Source organism: Mytilus trossulus, chromosome 6 (genome assembly GCF_036588685.1).
Source record: "Mytilus trossulus isolate FHL-02 chromosome 6, PNRI_Mtr1.1.1.hap1, whole genome shotgun sequence".
NCBI lineage: Eukaryota > Metazoa > Mollusca > Bivalvia > Mytilida > Mytilidae > Mytilus > Mytilus trossulus.
The window spans coordinates 12,423,073-12,445,570 of NC_086378.1; the positions used below are offsets into that span (position 1 = coordinate 12,423,073).

Below are 22,498 nucleotides of genomic sequence, written 5' to 3' on the forward strand. Positions count from 1 at the left end.
CCGTATGAGTATACATATAAGGTCAGGACCATATGCGTAGGGTCCAAATACTCATATGGTCTTGAACATATACATTTTAGTTTAGTTTTAGTTCTAATCATTCACTGTGCTTTATTTTATAGTTTCTTTCATTATATAGCTAAAATTTTGGGCACCATGATTGCTTAATAAAACAACTGTTATCCTGTGTTGTTTTTTTTTTCTAAGCTTTTTATTTGCACGGATGCATACTTGATATTGTATCAGATTTTTAACATTGAATACATCCAATCTGAATTTTACCTTGAGTACTCTGGCAAATCTATCTAAACAATTTCCAACAGCAATATCTATAGTCTCTCCAAATATTCTGTATCTTTTTTGTAGATAAGCTATCACCTAAATATAAATAGACAGTATTAAAACTTAAGAATACTTGCTTTGCATGTTTCAACTGTTCTTCAGTACTTTACAACTACTGTGACTTTTGGCACAAAGGTTATGCATTTATTAAGACATTTGCCAATAAAATTAAATTTGGAATTAAATACCAACTGAAAAATTGGATAACACTTATACAAAATGCAAGGTACAGTTTTTACCACTTGATTTGTCTTTTGTAAAGGAAAATGTCAGGAAAAGCTACCTTCTAAGAAAAGAATTGGCATACATTTGTTTTGATTAATTTATCTTAGGACCAATTTATCAATTTTGAGTTTTAATAATACATTTTGTAATATCAATTTTTTTGTTAATTCGTACTATCAAATTTTTAATTTGCTACATTTGTAAATATTACAATCATTCCTAGCAACACGAAATCTCCAGAATTACCTGTGTATTTCCACCACTAACATATAAAACAGTAGGATTTTCAGAACCTGTTATCAATCTACCCATCTCTATATCTGAATTACAATTAAGGTTTAAACATTATAAAAATAGCTTATTGTCCTTCCCTATGGCCATATCACCCTGCCCAGTCGAAATGTAATTCTAGTATCACAGCTTCCAGGCCAGAGCAGGCCTTATCAGCAATGTCACAATGTGTGGGGAGACATTATCAAGCTTGTTTTCATCAAGCGTACAACTTTCTGAGGGAGAGGAAAAATACCATTACCGTAATATAACCATAAACAAATAGTCAGATTTTCTTTGTATAGATATTCTAAAATATCAGTAGTTGACAGCATATCCTTTGTTTGTTTTATATTTTTCTGTTGCTGTCATTGTAGTTAGTATTTCCCACATCTCCTTTTATTCATAGGTATGTAATTTTTCATTAATATGACAGATAGTTATCATGAAGTTGAAGTATATATATACATATAGTAGTTAGAAGTAGTATACAGTAAAGGATACGTCCAATACAGTGATTTACTCCAATGATATAAAGTTAAGGTATATATACAGTAAAGGATACGTCCAATACAGTGATTTACTCCAATGATATAAAGTTAAGGTTTATATACAGTAAAGGATACGTCCAATACAGTGATTTACTCCAATGATTGGCTTCTGCCATAACTGTGCTACTGTCCGTGCAACTATGGCAACAGATACTAACGGGGCACCCATTCCTGGACCTGTTAAAACAATCAAATACAAAATACAAAATACAAAATACAAAATACAAAATACAAAATACAAAATACAATATACAAAATACACAAAATACAAAATACAATATACAAAATACAATATACAAAATACACAAAAAACAAAATACAAAAAAAATGAAAATACATAATGCACAATTTTATTTGATGAACAATAATAATTTTAATTATATAACATTGACCCTAAAAAAGTTATGGAAAAAACAATTAGGTCAAACTGAAAAAAGTTGGTTATATTAACATGATGTAAATACAGTTTATAAGAAACAATCTCAAACTGACCTTTTGTATAACACACAACATCAATGTCTTTGGGGTCTATTTTAGCCTCATCAAGAGCTTCCTTTAATACAACTAGAACATTGGCTCTATGATGCTTAGCTGTGTCTCTGGGCAAAAAACCTATAACGCACAAAAAGTGATATTATACTAGTACCAAAAGGATCATAATTTAATATTTCAGTTTTTCTTTTTTAAATTTCTTTTGATAAAAATGTAATAATTTAAAGATTTTATAAATGAATGCAGGTTCTCAAAGAATAATTAATATAAGGTATATCGGCAAGTCAAACACCAAACTGTACCTAACTTTCAATATGCCAAGTACTTTGACCTATACTTTTACAAATTGTGACTTGGATGGAGAGGTGTCTGATTTTTACTCATACCATATCTCTTCTTAATATCCAAATACAAATTGTTCATATTTTGCTGATAGACTTTTTTCATATTACTGACTTTTGACTCTGAATTATATAATTTTTGGACAGATTACCTTCGCTTTGATAAGACATACTGCAACCTTAAAAATTAGAGCAATCAAAAGAAATAAAATCAAACAAACAATCAGTAGAATTGTGGGGGAAAGTTTGCTGTTTTCCACATGTTCCAATGATTTTGTCATCTATAGACAACAAGAAACAGTAAATTACTGATTTTAGCTTGATTTTACTTCTTTAAGGTGGTACCTAACAATACAGGGAGATAACTCTGTAAAGTCAGCTAAACGTTTTAATTACGTTGTGTTGTAAAAGGAATATTAAGCTCCTCAATGATCAAAATTAGTGTTTGTCAAACTGCTATATAACCAGTGTAATTTTTCTGAGTAAACGGTTCAAAATTTTGAAATTTTGATATTTTTGTAAAAGGGTCATAGTGAATACTGTGACAAAATTTAATGAAAATTAAACGAGCCAAATTAATTTTAGTGAAAGTGAAAGTGTTGGGTACCACCTTAAGTTGCTCTTACTTGCAATTGACTGAATACCAGGATTTCCTACAACAGATCAAGTAACCTGTCAATAAAATATAAACCTCATAGTCAAAAGCCTGTTATATGAAATAGTTTATTGGCAAGTACTTATTTCAAAACCATGAATATCAAATTTTAAGTCTTTACATACCTTGGCCTGGTGGAGTTATATAGGTACGTCTTGGATTTGATAACACTTTTCCATCTTGTATTATACCAATTCCAATCTTATTGGCACTTCCTTCAAAGCCAATTGCAATTACCATTTCTGTTTACAGAACAAGAACAAGAATATATTGATTGTACCAAGAAACAAGTATTCTTAAATCAAATATTATAAGGACAAAAAAACTGGTATAATGTTAAATAATTGTTGATCCTGAAAATAAAGACAATTAAAAATTTGGCTGGAAAAGATATTTTCTAGATTTTTCATACATTTAACATTGACATCTTTTTTCTTTAAAAAATTATGAAAAATTAATATCAAAGGATTTTTTTAAAAGATTTTAGTCTTCAACAATGAGCAAAATCCATAATGCATAGTCAGCTATAAAAGGCCCAGAAACAACAAATGTAAAACAATTCAACAGAGATACTACCGGCCTAATTCATGTACAAATTATTGAAAGAAAAACAAGTATGTTACACAGCAACAACGGACAACCACTCAATAACAAGCTCCTAACTTGAGAAAAAAAAGAAAAAAAAGTCTGAACTCAAAGGAAAAATCAAAACAGAAAGTCCTTAATCAAAAGGCAAAATCAAAACACATCAAATGAATGGACCGTACGTTGAACAACTGTCATATTCCTGACTTGGTACAGGCATTTCAAAATGTAGAAAATGTTTGATTGAACCTGGTTTTATAGCGCTAAACCTCTCACTTGTATGACAGTCGCATCAAAATCCACTATATTTACAACAATGCCTGAACAAAAAAGACATAATAGGTTAATTTATTAAAATTGGAGTACAGCAGTCATCACTGTGTCACAATCTCAATTATAACCAATTTAACAACCACATTCAGTGCTTACTTTTATATACATTGTATATGTATTTTAAAGCAACCCATAGATTAGTATTAGAACCAACAGGCACATACAGAATGAAGCTGGATTAAACACTTTTAGCTTGAAGGCGTCAACCCTCCTTCTAACCTTGGACAGTAACTGTAACAGTACAACAAAGAACAAACTATAAAAATCAGTTGAAAAAGGCCAATTAACTAATCAGATTGATACATGAATAAAAATACAACTCATGCATCTTTTTAAACGAAAACAGAGTACAATTTACTTAACACTAAATGCATTTAAATTTCGAATCTAGTGGATGCCAGGCCTTCAAACTTTCAAAATTGCACTTGTAAGTCTGTACACATATTAGTTGAAAGAGAAAATACACCCATATTTGTCTTTTTATTTATGATGAACCTTGTTAAAAAAATCATGCAATTTTAAAGCTTATCGTCGTGTCATATGTTTTCGTATGTCATATGTTTTTCGTATCAACCACATTTTGTCGGTTTCAACTGCATACGCGTATATTGTTGTGTGTTTTTTGGTTTCTATATTTAAAACAATAACACTACTACAACTTGACAAATTTAAAACATATTCAACAGGGCTTTTTAAAGACGTTAGAACAAATTTGATAAAACTGACCTATTTAGCCATTGTTATTTAATGTCAAAAATATGCATCACTAGAATAGTTGTGGAAAAAATTCAGAGGGGTTAAAATAAAGTCCAGATGTGTTTTTTGCCTGTCAGACATCTGATCTTCAAGGCATACGACTGCCATATGTTTTTTTTGGCCGTTTTAATTACAAACCAGCGACCAGCGAGTTAAAATTAACAGGGTTCTTATATAAAATGGTTGTTCAAAATCTAATTATTCAATATTTTATTGACAATTCTTTTTATATGTACATCATTGATACTTGAAGATGAATACAGTCTTAACTTTTTTATATTTAATCCTAAATTTTGAAAACTGCATTTTATTTTAGAAAAAATAATGTATTTTGTACAAACCAGGTGCCAATCTGAAACTAATCAAAATCTAACAATTTCAGCACATGAAACACCAACCTAAAACTATTTGCTAGTAATTTTTAGTACTGAAAAGTCTTTAATAACTTTTTTTATGATTCAAGCGATCACCAGAACCATGACTTTGGAAAATATTAATTTCCGGATTTTATAGTCATTTCCTGTCCGTGTACTGATTCAATTTTTATTTCATACGAAAACATATGACGCCGTTTTTTTGACATACAAAAATCGCAAAGTAATCGGAAACAGTAAAAAATCGTAGTAAGCCTTGACAAAAAAACTATATACCTGAAATCAATCTACAGGACATGCTTTTTAAATTTGAGTAAACACCTGAATAAAAACTAAACAGTGAAAACCGTAAGCAGTAAAAACTGTTATTAGTACGAAAACACATTACAAGATGATAAGTGTGTCTCTCATGTATAACTTAGGTGTTCTATGGTATTCACCAGTGTAGAAATCTACCAAGTTAAAACTGCATGGTCTAAACAAAAAAATGCCAATGCATCTGTCAGCTAGTGAGCAAATTGGATAAAATTCTAAACAGGTCAGGAATAACCACTAATTGGTGGATTATACCTCAATTGACGTATAATCCACCAATTGAGGTATATTGGTATAGACCATTTGACGTATAATGCATTTTTGGGGTAATAAAATGCTAGTGTGAGATAGGAGCATGATTTTGCAACTTGCTACCTATTTAATGACCCTTCTCGAGTCCTCCAAAAGTTTTAGTTTTGTCAAAGCCTGCTGCATCTCTTGAGAATGCAGGAGTACAACAATTCTTTTGTTGAAACATTTGTACTATTGACCATGATTGACTCTTTACACAGTGTAGATACTATTCTGTACGCTATCCGGAAGTCGCGATTTTCCAAGCGAGGATTTCAAACTGGCTAACAGAACGGTTTTGTTTTGGTGCCTTTTCTCATCATTTGTTTACTCCTATATCTATAAAGTGCTTTCCACATTTTAAATGTATGTATAGCATCATAAATATGAGTAACTGTAACAAAAACATGCAGTAGAATATAAAATATACGTGTGCATCACGCCAACTTCATAGAAAAAAGTGAAATCGATGGACAATTTTGCTCTCGTAGTACAAAGCAAATAATCTTTTATTGCAAATATTTGCATCAGTTTACAGTTAAATATATACTGTTTCAATATTCTTACCGTATTTAAGTAGAATGTTCGTATTTCAAATAAAAAATATGCTTTCCTTGAGGATCCCAAAATCAATTACTGTACGATCAGTCTAAAACTGACTGTATTCTAGTAGTGATTTCAGATTTTTTGTCTGTATGACCAGTCGAGATTTTGAAGGAAAAAAACAACGGCAAATTGAAGGTAAATACGTGTCTATGTGATATTATGATTGTGTCCATGGAACTATAACGTGTAATTTCTTTCATCAGACAATACAAATATATTTTCGATGATTTTTGTAGACGGCAAAATAATTATATTTTTGTTCTGTCAGTCTTATTTAAAATCAAATGCCTAAAAGGCAATACATGATTCGCTTGTGGACTTTGTATTAGTGTGTCGTTGCAGTTATCTGTTTAACTATTACATTTAAGACTATTTACACCGTCTGCCAATGACCAATTGGTGATAACATACATCAAGCTTGTCTCTTTTAAAATGACGAAAAAATAGATAGAGAAAGTTTTATTTAAAAACTTTAGGAATAGAGGAAAGAATTAACGAAATTATACCCCGCCACTTCTATAGTCCATGTTTTGCAAAAAAAAATAAACCACAAAAAAACTAAATTATAGGTGCACAAGGACATCATTTAATAACAAATATGAGGAAGTTTTAATAATATATGTTTTTGAAAGTTGCGTATAGTAAATGGGTACCACCCAATAAGGTAGTGGAAAAGTCCTTATCATGGAAATAGAAAACTGCTGAATTTTCAAAAAATCAAAATAAGAGGTGCACAATTGAATTAAATGATAAGGAATCTGAAAAAGATTCATTAAGTTATGACAAGTGTCTGAAGGAAGTTGTGGATATACAATAGGTTATGACACAGTCCGTATTTTAGATATAGAAACATCAAAACTATGTTTACCAAAAATTCAAAATAGAAGGACCATAATAAATTAATTGATTAAAAATGGAGCAATTTTAGAAAAGTTTAACAATTTGTTTTGGAGATTTTAAATAAAATTCGAAATACATTCCTTTTTTTTATATAAATAAGGCCGTTAATTTTCTTGTTTGAGTTGTTTTACATTGTCATTTTTGGGCCTATTATAGCTGACTTTGTGGTATTGGCTTAGCTCATTGTTGAAGACCATAGTTTTTACGGTGACCTATATTTGTTAATGTCTGTGTCATTTTGGTCTCTTGTGGACGGTTGTCTCATTGGCAATGATATCGCAACTTCAGCTCAGTGACGGATTCAAGAAAATTGGGATCAGGCGGTTGAAACTCTTTTTTTAACTTTCAATGCATTTGGATGGGAACATATATTTGGAATTCTCTTTTCTCCTTGAATGGACCCCCTCTCAATTTAAAAATGTCTGGAAATCCCAATGTATATTAAGTGTATTATGAGGAGATGCGCTTACAAAACCGGCGAAACATGTTGTACCGGTCCAACGGACGAACGGAAAGACGGACTTCATTATCACTATAAACCACCGGTTTACAAAGTGGTGCACAATTGAGTGTGAAAGAGACAGATCTACATCCAAAACAAAGTGAAGGAACTGTGATCAACAGTAGGCTACTGTACGGATCGGTACGGCTTCGAATGTTTGTAAATACATGCATTTTTATATAACAATTAAATCTGTGTGTTTGTACAATTTTAAGTATAACGGAGGACATTTCTAAAACTTATATATACAACAATATAAAAAAGAAGATGTGGTATGATTGCCAATGAGACAACTATCCACAAAAGACCGAAATGATACAAACATTAACAACTATAGGTCACTGTACGGCCTTCAACAATGAGCAAAGCCCATACCGTATAGTCAGCTATAAACAAACCTTCTTCTTATTTTAGCAACATTTAATAAAAACATCCTTATACTTAATGTAGTAAGTCGAATTCACCCTATCAAGCTAAAACATGTTTCATAAGTTTTTAGGATGTGAATTTATTGAAATATATTTGTGTTATTTAGAAAAATACCACCTTTTAATATGTCGTATATAATTTTGGAAATCACCACTAGAATACAGTGAAATAAAGACTGATCATACAGTTTAAAAATATACAAGCGAGACTGATCGTACAGTGAGAAATTCAAACAAGTGTAAATTTCTTATTTCTGGCTTCAAAGATCTGGTTGAAACTTTTACCCCCACTTGACATCTACTTCATTTAGTTAACTAAGTCTGGTTCATACATTAATTTGTACAATAAGAGGGTACAAATATTGTTTTTATGTTCACCGACTGATTTTCCATAGTGATGCACTTGAAAATCTCTTGATTAAGGCAAAGATACGAATAATGAATGTGCTGTATTTATTTCTAAACCATTTGAGAATATTGATATCAGCTGATTTAGTTATTAAGCAATGTTCAGATGATCAACTTACCGTTAATTTAGTGTATCTATCAAATTTAAAATGTAAAATTTAAAAGTTCTCGCTTCGAAAATCGCGACTTCCGGATAACGTACAGAATAGTATCTACACTGTGTCTTTATAATGAAAGTCAAGTAATAACAAAGAGCTCCATTCATTTGTGGAGTTGTACTCATGATCACATGACTGCAGACAGTAATGGTGTCCATTGACAGTTGATTACAGGTAAATTTTCCAATCAAGAATTGACAAGATAACAATAGAAGAAACTGCAAATACAATTATTGATTAAATGCAGTATGTTATGTCACTATACTAAACTAGGAATGTTTGACAAGTTATCATACCATAATATGGTTTTAAGAAAACAATGCTCCATTTTAGTAGAATAATTTGTTTTGAAAAACAAACAATTATACACCAATTGGTCTATACCATTATACGTCAATTGGTGGATTATACGTCAATTGAGGTATAATCCACCAATTGGTGGTTATTCCTGACCTGCTAAATGCAAAAAATAGATTTAATTCAATTAATCAATTAATTGAGCTGCTTAAATTTACCTTCTTTAAGAAAACACACTGATAACAATTTGCGATATGGTTTTTAGTTTGTTGTTGATTAGTGTTTATTGGGAATATGTCTCTGGTTCATATCATATCTCCCTTGAGGTTGAGTGCTGCTGAGAAATTCTACTTTCAGTTTGTATTTTCGCTTTGTATTTTAAAGTAACTGGAGTTTGATCCCGTACAGCTCATTCTTTTAACTATTATGAACCGAATTAAAATGGCTAGAATATTATTTATCAACTTAAATACAGAACAAAGATTTGTTTTGAAATTTTTTAAATCAATAGTCAATCTGATGTGTGCAAATTTATTGTGATTTCTTTATTTTTGTACCAAAATGTTCTTTCTTTTAGCAATTGTATATACTAAAACTCGAAACGGGGACGGACTGGTATCCGATTTGACTTTGTAAGAGAAGCTTGAGGTAGATTTAAAAATTAGGAATTTTAAATCTATCATGGACCTTGTGTATCATTCCTAGTTTGTAAATTATCACTAATGAAATGAAAATTAGAAAAATGCTCAAGTTCAGAATCCCAAACATGACATGTTTCATCATAATGTCATGATAAGTTGAACAAACTATGAAAAGAAAATCCAAAATTTTACCTATTTACAGGAATTAGATCTGTTTATTGATTATTGAATTGTATGTCTTCAACATTGAGCCTTAACTCACACCAGAAAGCAAGCTGGAAAAGGCCCCCCAAATTACTAGTGTAAACCATAAACACATCAAAACATCAGTGACTAATCTATATTTAATGGTAGTGTCTGCGCATACCCGCATGCGGGTACGAATAGTCAAATTGCCGTTCTAGGCTGCACGTAGCCACATCCGGTTTTCTAATAAAATGCCATCAAATCAGGAATGAAACGTGAAATAAATACGAAAATTATCGATAATATGGGGATTTCGTATAGAACGATCGAGTGAAGAATATGAAAAAATAAGATTTTCGAATTGTATTTATTAAATAATGATACATAATAAACATGATAAACATTGCAAAATTAAATGCACAATGATGGAAACTGTACAGTCCCTGAAAAGAAAAAAGTAAAATAAAACTACTAAAATTAAAGCTTGAGTTTATAAAAATTAAAGAAGCAAGTAATAATATCAATTTTAACCAATTATAAAAGATTCATGTAAATAATTAAGATTTGGACCACATTTTTCATATCAAATATGATTGTTTTGGCACAGATTTCAACCCCGCTGCACATTTCAAATGTTGCCAGCCTACGTTCATGTTTCATTATTCATGATTACTTGCTTTTTTAAATTTTAATTTTTATAAACTCAAGCTTTAATTTTAGAAGTTTTATATATTTTAAAATTTTAGTTTCTGTTTTACATATTACTAAAAGATTATTTTAAAATATCATATGGGTATATTTTTTAATTTATAAAAATTGTATTCTTTAAATTTGCATTAAAATATTATGATAGTATTAATTTCTATCATGTTTTTCTTTTACAGGCACTCAGGGACGTATATAAGTCCTTGCAGGGACTGTACATACAGTTTCATTTTCCATCATTGTGCATTTAATTTTGCAATGTTTATAATGTATCATTATCTAATAAATACAATTTGAAAATATTATTTTTCATACTTTTCACTCGTTCTACACGATATCTCCATATTATCGACAATTTTCGTAGATATTTCACGTTTTATACCCGATCCGATGGCATTTTATTAGAAAACCGGATGTGGGTACGCGCAGCCTAGAACGGCAATTTGACTATTCGTACCCGCATGCTTTTTTTTGGGAATACCTTAATTGGGGTATTGTTAGGGGGATAGGAGGGCTCCTGATCCCGAATCCCAGGCTTAAAAACATGAATTCCTGATATCCCAGGCTTATAAAAATGAAATCCCAAAATACGAAATAAGAATTCCTGGATCCTGAAAGGGTCAATCCTGAAATCCAGAGCATAAAAACCCCCAATCCCAAAGTCCTGTCAAAGGTCCTATCCCCCCTCTATTGTATCCTAATTGAAGTATCTATTCATACCCTAATTGGTGTATCAAACCACTCTTTCCCTGAGTGAGTTCTCAAATGAAATTAGCACACTTTTTTACAACCCCAGTATTTAAGTTCATGAACCATGTCAAATGTTGTATATATATCAGGATTTTGCTGACACTAGCTGCATTTTATTCATGCATATCGTTTTATTTGCAATTTTAACAACATGGGACCAAAAAACAACATTTTATTTGCATAAAATCATGTTCCAAACTAAGGACAGGTGCAAACAAATTCAGTGGTTTTTAACATTTTAATAGGTTCCAACCTTCACCCTTATCTAAAACAATTATAACTAGTGTAACATCACAACGTAGAAATATTATACTAGTCTTACATTGGTAAGTTGTCAGTCGTCCCACTGTCTATATCACGCTACTCAGCTCTTAATAAAATTGCATATTACAGCTTTATGATGTCCACTATGTTGACCAGGATATATCAGAGAGTCTGAGACGTCAGAATGTTTGAACCCACGTTGTTAAGATTGACCTGAACTTATCGGGTCATCTTCTGGTTGCTGGTGTAACTAAATAACACTTCCAAAAGACCCAAATACAGCCCAATAAATCAATAGATCACTTTCGAGTTCATCCGTCACCGGCAAAAACTAGTCAATTATGCACGCCTTTATAACGTCATTTACCAGATAAAGGGGGTCGCCTGTATCCCTGCACTATTTACGTCCATGAAGTGTCTTAGTGATTGTCATTGTGCAGGATAAACTAGAAATATTGGTTGCTCTGTAGGTACTTCCTGACAATAGACCACTTTCGAGTTCATCCGTCACCGTAAAAAACTCAACAATTATACGCGCCTTTATGACGTCATTTACCAGATAGAGGGGGTCGCCTGTATTCCTGCACTATTTACGTTCATCAAGCGTCTTAGTGATCGTCATTGTGCAGGATAAAATAGAAATAATGGTTGTTCTGTAGGTACTTACTGACAATTCCCTAATGACAGCAATGCTGATTGTCAATTTTGAGAATTCAATTTGCCGAATAATTCGTACAATATAGAATTATAGTTTTCCAACCACTCGCTCAACATTGGAATGGAAGTGACAACACCCCTAAACGCACAAATGACTATCACTAAAACCAGAGTTTTTGACAGAACTGCATTGAACTCGAAAGTTGTCTATTCCCTCATGACAGCAGTATCGATTGTCCATTTTAAGAATTCAATTTGCCGAATAATTCGTACAATATTCCAACCACTCACTCAACATTGGAATGGCAGTGACAACGCCCCTAAACGCACAAATGACATTCACTAAAACCAAAAGGTTATCAGCATTTTGATATTGTCAAATATAAGCTGCTCGACACAATATGAAGACTTTTTATCTTATTTGTTGCGCTCATTCAACAAAAAACTTCATATTGTGACTCTAAGCTGATATTTTACAATATCAACATGCAGACAACCTCATATTCAGTACGTCTTGGAAGTGTACTTCTTTATCTGTACCTATTTATTTCCAATTTTTAAACAGCATTTAGAGTAAAAGCCAAGATTGATCAGCTCAGAGTCTGAATAGAGTAGAATTGAGAATGAAAATGGGGAATGTGTCAAAGAGACACCCCCTGACCATACAAAAAACAACAGCAGAAGGTCACCTACAGGTCTTTAATGTAGCGAGAAATTCCCGCACCGGGAGACGTCCTTCAGCTGGCCCCTAAACAAATATATACTAGTTCAGTGGTAATGAATGCCATACTAAACTCCAAATTGTACACAAGAATCTAAAATTAAATTAATACATGACAAACAAAGGCCAGAGGCTCCTGACTTGGGACAGGACCAAAAATACGGTGGGCTTAAACATGTTTTGCAATCTAATCAGGACATATCTGCATTTCTTGTAAGCTTGGACTCTAATTATATTATGTATAAGCCCCTGTTATAAGATATTTATCAACAAGTTTAAAAGATGGGTAACAAAAATAATTTTGGAGTTGTTGAACTTGAAGATAATATATGCAACATGGAGGATGCAGGAACGCTGTTCTTTTATTGCTTTTGAGTCTGTCTGAAAGGACATTTTTCATTGCAGATTGATCTCTAACAGAAGATGAAATGATTTTATCAAAAGAGTTTACATAAATGGAAAGAGAAAAGGATAAAGATTCAATTCAGTGTAAGAATAAATCCATATTTACATTTTGTTTTCTCATTTTCTCATTTGATGTTTCAGTTTCATAAGAAATTATTTAAACAGAAAGAGGAGATAACTGTCAACACATTGATATCATTTGGCGATAAGTTCCATGTATAATGCAGCTCATCTTGAAAATGAAAATTTGCAGATTCACGTGTCACAATTAAAAAAAAATAGATGTGTGGCACAACCTGATGATGGAAATAACAGAACAGGAACAACAAAAGGATTTAATTTTAATTAGATTTTGCACAAAAGAACTCTAAGAAGCCCTATCACTGTTTATAGGTTTCCAATACTTGTTAATGCTGTGATTATTGTTATTCTATTAAAAAGAAATTATAATTTTAGGTTTTTATTGTAAGAAGAATGGACACAAGAAAGACAAATGCCCTGAAAAAGGAAAACAAATAGAACCTCCACAAGTTCATCAAAGACTGAAATGGGTGAGTTTAAGTTCAATTTCTAAGCATTGGAATCCTGATAAAAAACCTCTCTAGACAGTGTAAAAGATTGATGGAGGCTAAAATTTTCAAAACAAAGATCAACATGAAAGTCAAATTTAAAGCAAGAGCCCAGTATTTTCGAGTTCTTAATTCTCTAAATAAAAGAAAAACAAATAGGTTGATCCCCCCAACTTTTCAAACCTTCTTGATCTGCACTTCAAAGATTGTTAATAAAACACCATTTTCTAAAAAGATGATGTATATCACCACGTTCACCATATAAGTATACTACATTGAAATGACAAATAGATGAATTTGAATTGATAATATAACAAAAAAACAAAACCATGGAAACCAGATGCTTTAATCTGCAAAATGCTTGCACCTAGAATAGGACAGAAAAATTACAATGCTACATACATGACATATTTAAATGTAAAAGTTCAATGATAAAGGACAAGGTATGATAAGGCCTGTTTTTGGCCCCCTATTTTCTCATTTTTCTAATTCTGATTTGGAAAGCTACTTATTATGTTAAAACATTCCCTGATGGATGAAGTTTGTTTTGATGAACTTCAAAACCATAAATTTTCGCAATTGAGTGAGGTGAGGGGGGTAACTTTCTATTATTATTCAAATATTGTAAATATTATTCATTTTGCAGCTGATTTTACAATTTTTTTTATTTTTTTAGTGTCTGCGCCAATGTGAGCCAGGATTTTTTTTATTCCAATGTCATGAGAACTATTTTTGCTGTCTAAATTGCCATATATTTTTTTCCGGGTCACGTAGGCACACGTTATTGAATTTTAAGAAACAATGGCAGAAAATTGTTATATTCCCTTCTTTTGGTGTTTTTGATGACCTTTCACCCCCCTAACCTCACCCATTTTCTGAAATTAATGGATTTGAAGTTCATCCAAACAAACTTCAAACTTAAGGGTATATTTTACCTTGATAGGTAGCTTTCCAAAGCAAAATTTAGAAAATGAGAAAATTGGGGGAAAAAAAACAGGCCTTATTATACCTTGTCCTTTCCAGAATGAAGTGTGAGTATAAGACTATTGATATTAATAATATTATAATTTGAGGGGACCTAGTTTGTCTAGTACTTTACTTATCAGGTCAGCATCTTATGTTTTAATTCTTAAAATGCTTGGTGAGGAAATGATTGATATTGATTTCAGAGTTTTGAGGATCCTATGAAGCACTATTTTGAAGAGAGAGATAGAAAACAAATGGAAGAAAAAGAAGAAAGGTACAAACTTTTTTTTATGAATGTTGTGGTATTTAATATTATTATTCTTTTTGAATGATATATGCTTTTAGGGAAGATGATATATTTTTTTGCTTTGTTGTGTGCACAAACTTGAAAAATCCTAGTTTGAAAAATCATAAACCATTGAAAGCATATTTTTTTTGGCTTAAAATTGTCCTAACAAATTTCACCTCACTATACTCACCATTTATTTTACCATGGATCGGCCCAAATCTTGTGCATGTTTATAAACTTTTAGTGACTGATGACATTAAGAATGTTACTTACTAAATGTACTAAAAAAGAGCACTCTGGTTTTAATTATACATTTTTGTTGACAGATAAGTAAATTTTGTGAAGAGTTACCTCCCATATGTTGTAATACCTAATCTTTATTATTTTCTTGTTAAAGAATAATTCTCTCTTTTAATAGCAATTAAAAGCTATATAAATTTATGCTCTTTATTTAGCTAGCTAAAAAAACAGGTTTAAACCACCATTTTCTTACTAAGTTGAAAAATATGAGTGTTGTTACCTGTTATGGAAAAGGTGATGCTCAAATACATATGAATATGCAGTACTAGTACAAATATAAAATCTAAGGCTGTCTAATGCCAACTTTGATTGAAGGGGTTGCAGCTTCAGTATTTTGACAACCGTCACACTTAGGAAATGCGTCTGCATTCATATGCATGTGTATGCAGTATTTCCTGTCTTTTAAGATATATTCCAAATTAGAATTTGACCCAGATTTTGCTATTCATTGAACATAGTAGTGATAGTGTGAGTTGGGCATGGTGTCCTCTCAACACACATTCTTTTCTTTTATCATTAATTTTTTAAATGTTTTGTGGGTCAAGTAAAAAAACTCAAAAAATGAGACAATTTTAAGTTGGTATTAAAAAACAACATTTATTCTTTGAAATATACTTCTAAGTTGAGTATACCTATCAGATAAAACAACATCAAAATCATTACATCTTGTTTAACAAACTTGAAATTATTTTATTGTTGTGTAATTCAATCAATAAGTAGTTGCATTGAATATAGAATACCTTTCAAGACATATATGAGATAGGGGAAAATGCTCACAAATAATATGACAAAAATTGCCATCCTCAATTAAACAGTTCAATATCTTATCAGTGGCGGATCCAGAACTTTTCCTAAGGGGTGGGGGTCTTTCAAGTCATGCTTCAGTGATTCCCTATATAATCAACAAAATTTTTCCCACAAAAGGGGGGGGGGGCTGTGCCCCACAGGATCTGCCTATGCTTATTAACATTTAAGTAATGTATAGTACATATTGAAATGAGACAGATTCAGAATAAACACCTTTTTATGTATGTTTCAGAGTGCAAAAGTTAAAAGAATTAATTGAAAGCACATCTTCAGATTCTGAAATTGAAAATGGAAAGAAGAAACAGAAGAAAAAGAAGAAAAAGCATTCCCATTCTTTATCTGTTGATGATGAATTAAAGATGAATAAAAAGAGAAAGAAATCAAAGCATAAAAAAGTTAAAAGATTGAAAACAGACAAAATGCATTCCTCTGACAATGTTAAAGATCATACCAAAAACAAAGTAAAACATAAATCCAAACATAAAGTTAAACATAAAAAACATCATAAACATAAATCTTGATATGATTATTTATCTAGAGGTATGACAAAATGTTACAATGAGGTTACCATTTAAGTCAAGGTGGAGTAGATGGCTTTCTTTCACTTTAGGGGTCTCTATACTTTATCTAGAGACATGAAAAAATGTTACAATGAGGTTACCATTTAAGTCAAGGTGGAGTAGATGGCTTTCTTTCACTTAAGGGGTCCCTATACTTTATGATTATGGTTATGTTCGGCTTTTTATATATTAAGTTTAGGTTTTATGGATTCATAATAGTTCAGGGTTAAGTTTTGAACTTTTGGGTTAGGGTAAGTTTAGTATAGCCTTATAAGGTTTGGACCCCTAAAGTAAAAAAAGGCTGACTTGATGATTTCCTATGTAAATCTATGTTGGAATGCTGATTGATATACAATTAAATCTGAATGCTAAAAAAATATAGGGAAAAGTATGCTTGTTTAATTTTAAAGCTAATTTGAAATTGTGCTTTTTACCCATATAAGGTCATATGGTGAAAATACTGTAAATTCAGAAATTATTGCTTGCATTTATTATTGCCATTTTTCAAAAATTGACAAGAATGCAAGTTCAATTATTGCAATTTAAGAAAAATTTACATACAGATCTATAGTTTCGTTATCAAAATGCAAGTTCATTGCAGTACTCACTGAGTCGCATTATTTGCATTATTAATAAAAACCTCGCAATAATTTCTTGATTTACAGTTTACTATTTGAAGACACAGCTTCAGATAGATATGAAAAAAGTTCTCTACTTCATAAAGGAAAAATATTCACTGAGGTTGTTCTATGAAGCAAATGCATTTGATAAGCGATTGACCACTAAAAGGTTTTGAATTACTTTAATTTACTTCTATAAATAAATGTGACAAAATATGTTTAGTGCCATATTGCTTTATATTGTACACGATGTGCCTTTTGATATCAAGAATATTTTGCATACATGTGTATTTGGTCAATGTTACAATTTATTGAAATAAAAATTTTAAAAAATATTTTTGTGTTCTTTTTCATTTTGGTTGATTTATATATATGTTTCTGAGTTGAGTGTGGTATCTGTTGTGTTGAACAAGTATACATTATTGCTGATGGGTCAGCTGAAGGCCATCTGCTTGTGTGTAATTATCTCTGCATTTAAGAACCATTTGAGTCTATGTCTGTTTACTGCTCTTTGGTTGGATTGTTGTCTCTTTGACAGATTTCTTTTTTCCACTCTCCATTCTTTTTCTTAAACGTGTAGACATGACATTGCTGTAACTTTGATTACTCTAAATGGAGATCACTTTCTTCTGTTTGTGATCTTTCAGGTTAGAAACAGTTTATTACTCACAAACTACAGGTTGATACTCACAATGTGTAGGACCATTTACTAATAACATACTCTTGGAGCATTTAATACTCATAAATTAAAGAACCATTTAGTACTTATGAATAAAACGACCATTCAGTACTTAGAAACTATATGAGCTATAACAATCCAAGATTATAGGAGCATTCAACACTGACAAATTGCAGGAAAAGCTAGAGCCCACAAACTATAGAAGCATTAAGTACATATACATTTAAAGGACCATATAGTACTTACAAACATATAGGGTAAATCTCTGCTCCATATAAACCCTCTTTGGTGTGTGTTATTGGATTTATTATACTAAATGTTCTCTTATTATTATCTATCAACATTCAAATTGGAAGGGATAAATTATGATGTCTTGTACATGACAACCATGATGGCATCTATATCTAATAAAGTGCAAACTTGAGCAAGTGTCTCTGTGAAGGGTAATAGAGCAGTTATCTTGTATTTACCATGGGATAGAGTAAATTATCTCCCTTGTATTAACCAATTATAAACTGGCATTTTGACATGAAGTATTGAGAGAAAAAGCATTTGGTGTATGGAATGATTATAAGGTGTACAGAATTGATTAGATATAGGAAGATGTGGTGTCAGAGCCAATGAGACAACTCTCCATTATCTGGTTAGATACATATGAACTTCATGGTTATGGTAACTGGTCAGTGATAAGTTTTTGTGGTTTTACCAGTTTATAAGATACTATAAGCAATAGGACAACTATAGTTTGTGTATGTCTAGCCAATATCCTCTGACCTTGGTCTCATTGTTATGGTTTCATTGGTCGATATTTAGTTTTTGTGTTTTTGTCTGTTTTCCAAATACAAATAGCAATATGTCATCTATAAATAATGTATTGAATAATTGTAGTGTGAACATGTTTATCTAGTTGAATTGGTATCATCTAACCTTTACCTTATTTTAATGGTTCATTGGTCAATATAAGGTAACTGCTTTGATATTCTCAATTCTTGAGGTTATCGTTAGAAATTATTTGGTTTCCAGAAAAAGGAACCAAAGACATTATTGTTCTTATTCTTTTTGTACATTGCTTATTTCTTGACTGATTTCAATTGGTTTGGGGTTCTTTACTATTCCAAATCTAATTGTATATTCAGATTTGTAATTTTGGGTCTTGTTTTTAAATTTGTCCACATTAAGATTCTAAGGATCCAAAATTAAACTTTGTTTGACTTCAACAAAATTGAATTCTCGGGGTTTCATGGTAAGCTGAATGGAATCATGTATTTAAAAATTAGATATTGCACAATGATAGACAAATGTCCCATTTCAAATCTCCAAGTTCCTGGAACTCATTCATTATGTGTCAGAAACCTATGATGTTTCAAATTTTGAATCACAATTCGAATTCAGAGCTGTAACAAGTTTGAATGATGTGACTGTCCTTACCTACCCTAACTGTTCATGGTTAGACCTCTGCAATCGTTGAAGCTGCGCTCTATGGACCTTTTTATCAATTTATGTACCATACGATCATGACCTTATTTTCACGATTCATTGGTCATTGTTAAATTTTTGTGTGTTGGTCTGTTTTTTGAGTAATTTATCCATACAATGTGTAAATAGTTATCAAAGGTACCAGGATTCTAATTTATAACGCCAGACGCGCGTTTCGTCTACAAAAGACTCATCAGTGACGTTCAAAATATTTATAAAGCCAAACAAGTAAAAAGTTGATGAGCATTGAGGATCCAAAATTCCAAAAAGATGTGTCAAATACGGCTAAGGTAATATATGCCTGGGATAAGAAAATCCTTAGTTTTTCGAAAAATTCAAAGTTTTGTTACAGGAAATTTATTTAAATGTCCACATTATTGATATTCATGTAAGTGTTGTCTTACAAGATTTATTTGACCGTGACTTCAGGGATCTGTAAAAATGATACCTGTAGTTAAACCTCAATGTTTCAAGTAGGCGAAGAATATCTTCATGAAGATGTTTTCATATCGGACTTTTAAAATTACCTATTTACCGCTTTTTATAGTTTACTTGGCTTTTAATGCTCCGCCCACAAATGTTGTTTAAAATGCTTCACTAATCCATGCAAACAGACCAGTTATAATATACCCTCCAACGCTCCACAGATCCAGTCAATAAATGTAATGCATGGAACAGTGGCAATCTACTGTGTTTATGCAGATAAAATATAATATGAAAATGTTCTGTACTTTAACAATTTGCAGTCCAATGCACTTTAGTTAGTAGGTCACAGATAATAGTTATGTAATCTTAAAATAAATTTCACACACACTGTTAAAGTCCTCACAGCATTCTTACATGAAAACAGAGATATATAAAAAATACAGGCAACAGTAGTTTACCGCAGTTCGAAATTCATAAATCGAGTTAAAAGAAAAAAACAAATCCTGGTTACAAAGTAAAACTGAGGGAAACACATTAAATATAATTAAGAGGAGAACTACGAAATAACAGAAACATAAACCAAGTCAGGAGCGGCTGGCCTATGTTATTCTTGTAGGAGTTTTAATTTTAGTTTCTTTTATATATTTCGTAGTTTAGTATGACGTCTATTATCACTGAACTAGTACACATTTTTATTTAGTGGCCAGCTGAAGCACACTTCCGGGTGCGGGATTTTCTCGCTGTATTGAAGACCCATTGGTGGTCTCCGGCTGTTTTCTGCACTTTGCTTAGGTTGTTGTATCTTTGGCACATTCGCCAATTCCATTCTCAATTTTATTCATTACAAACATATTATTCTGAAACGGTTGCAATCATGATATATTTGTTAGTGAAAGTCAATGTTGTGCAAGTACAAAAGCGAATAAAAAGTTGAAAATGAATATTATGGCCTCGTAATAACTGAAAATAAATCAATTTACTAAAGACTGCATGAGAAGAAATAGACAGACAATGTAGGAATTAAAAAAGAACAAGAGAGAATATATCTTTTGTAAATATTTAAGAAACAATAAGGTAAGCCGTACGTCTAGCAACAGATGAAAATGCAATCCACAAAATGCTCACCTACCTCATTTACACACACAAACAAATATTGCAATACTTATTATAGTGTGTGATAACATTGTGTGAGGGAATTCGACGTTTGCTGTACCACTGTTCACTCCAGTGCAATTTATGACAATACCACTGCATCAATCAGAATTATTTTTTTTGCAGTGAGATTAAAGAGAAAGTTTACAAATAATACGTTTTGTTCCATAAAACAAGTAATTTTCGTAAGAGAAATGCCGAAATATATTTTACGCACGACTACGGCTGGTAAAATTATTATTTAGCATAATAAAAAAAAGCATTTTTCAGTCTCATTGGAATATGTTGATTACAATTAATCCCAAACTTAAGGAGTAAGTATTTAAAGTCAAAATTTTTCCGATCTGCCTATTTCTGCACATCAAAAGTCAATACGATCGTTTTAAAGTCAATTTCGTCCACCTCACAAAATCTTGTTATGCACTATAGTTATGAATCCAACTTCAAACGTAAATTATCGTACAGATTACGCTGAACAAAATTAAATCTGTGTAATGAAGGCGGTGATTAATTTTTCTTTCCATAACACATAAATATAATAGTAAAGACGTCAACACATTTGACAAAATCCGATGAAAATAACTATTATAACATTAAACATTTAAACTAAATACATGAATTTGGGATAGACAAGTACCGTAACACGTCTTATAGTAATGCTAATTCACATTCAGCAAAACCGTCACAATCGGGAATAAGTCACGTTTGGTAATTAAAAGATTAGACGACATAATGACAAACCACAATCTACCATGTTGTAAAAATGTCCTTAGCTAGTTTGGTAAAAGACACATCGTATGGATCCACCAATTCGTGATGGTGTCCATAAAATTTACGGAGTGTCAATTTTAATCTGTCCTCCTCCTCATAACTTTGTTGGAGCAGTTTCTGCGTAAGGAGCACACTCCTGTACATGAAGTCCGTATAGAGTGAACAAGCACGTGAATAACGTATCAATTGTGATATGTTAACACAATACGAAGGGGTAGAGGGTATGTTACTGCTGAGAAATGGGAAATTGATAATTGGGGGTATGAAATCGTCCCGTTTATCATAGATTTTCGTGTGAAGTCGTCCATGTACGTCAATATTGAGGAAAGGATCAAGGTGTTAAGCAGTCCTTCTAGTTCCATTAATATCCTTAATTTCAAGTTCACTGGGATATATGAGATGTAAGTATTGGCTGAGGTATGGGTTATTCAATGATAGAACATCATCAATATATCGGAAAGTAAAATTAAAGAATTTCGCAAGGTGCTTTTTCTTTTTGTCCTTTAGAAGGCCGATTAGTCTGTTGAAATATAAATCCTCAAACTCAACAAATATATTGTCGATCAAAAAGTCCAGCATTTTGATAATATCATCTTCAGTATATTTTCTGGAAGATTCAGTGTGATTCTTAACAAAATATGAATTATTGTAACCCAAAATAAGAAATTTGTATCAACGATTCCCATTTTTATAGAAAAAGCTCTGTTTTATGAGATGGTCAAGTC

At 31.6% G+C, this 22,498-nt stretch overlaps 2 protein-coding genes across 5 annotated transcripts in view; one reads left to right on the plus strand and one right to left on the minus strand.

Annotated features, from left to right (window-relative positions):
- Positions 1–11,767, minus strand: part of LOC134720808 (probable tRNA N6-adenosine threonylcarbamoyltransferase) — a 24,250-nt gene extending 12,483 nt beyond the window's left edge. The window contains exons 1-6 of one of the 3 annotated variants that reach the window (XM_063583325.1): positions 11,743–11,767; positions 3,002–3,118; positions 1,881–2,000; positions 1,464–1,565; positions 814–887; positions 283–378 (exon numbers count right to left, since the gene is read on the minus strand). In XM_063583325.1, coding sequence (XP_063439395.1) covers positions 283–378; positions 814–887; positions 1,464–1,565; positions 1,881–2,000; positions 3,002–3,116 — 507 coding nt within the window. In that variant the 5' untranslated portion in view covers positions 3,117–3,118; positions 11,743–11,767. Of the gene's footprint in view, positions 1–282; positions 379–813; positions 888–1,463; positions 1,566–1,880; positions 2,001–3,001; positions 3,119–9,047; positions 9,204–9,662; positions 9,801–11,742 lie in introns of those variants that run through there. The other 2 variants (XM_063583324.1, XM_063583323.1) reach the window with 2 other exon arrangements.
- On the plus strand, positions 9,415–17,539 carry LOC134720810 (retinitis pigmentosa 9 protein-like). 2 transcript variants are annotated; one of them, XM_063583326.1, is made up of 5 exons: positions 9,415–9,477; positions 13,159–13,242; positions 13,615–13,709; positions 14,897–14,967; positions 16,322–17,539. In XM_063583326.1, the coding sequence occupies exons 2-5, from the start codon at positions 13,209–13,211 to the stop codon at positions 16,608–16,610; spliced, it is 489 nt and encodes a 162-aa protein (XP_063439396.1). In that variant the 5' UTR covers positions 9,415–9,477; positions 13,159–13,208; the 3' UTR covers positions 16,611–17,539. The 2 variants fall into 2 exon arrangements, with proteins under 2 accessions (XP_063439396.1, XP_063439397.1); XM_063583327.1 differs by having other exon boundaries at positions 9,419–9,461.
- Positions 17,540–22,498: the final 4,959 nt, after the last annotated feature.

Coding starts and splice junctions, on each gene's coding strand:
- LOC134720810 (XM_063583326.1), top strand. CDS start 13,209: ATGGAAAGAGAAAAGGATAAAGATTCAATTCAGT. Junction 13,710..14,896: donor TTCATCAAAGACTGAAATGG/GTGAGTTTAAGT, acceptor TATTGATTTCAG/AGTTTTGAGGATCCTATGAA. Junction 14,968..16,321: donor ATGGAAGAAAAAGAAGAAAG/GTACAAACTTTT, acceptor TGTATGTTTCAG/AGTGCAAAAGTTAAAAGAAT.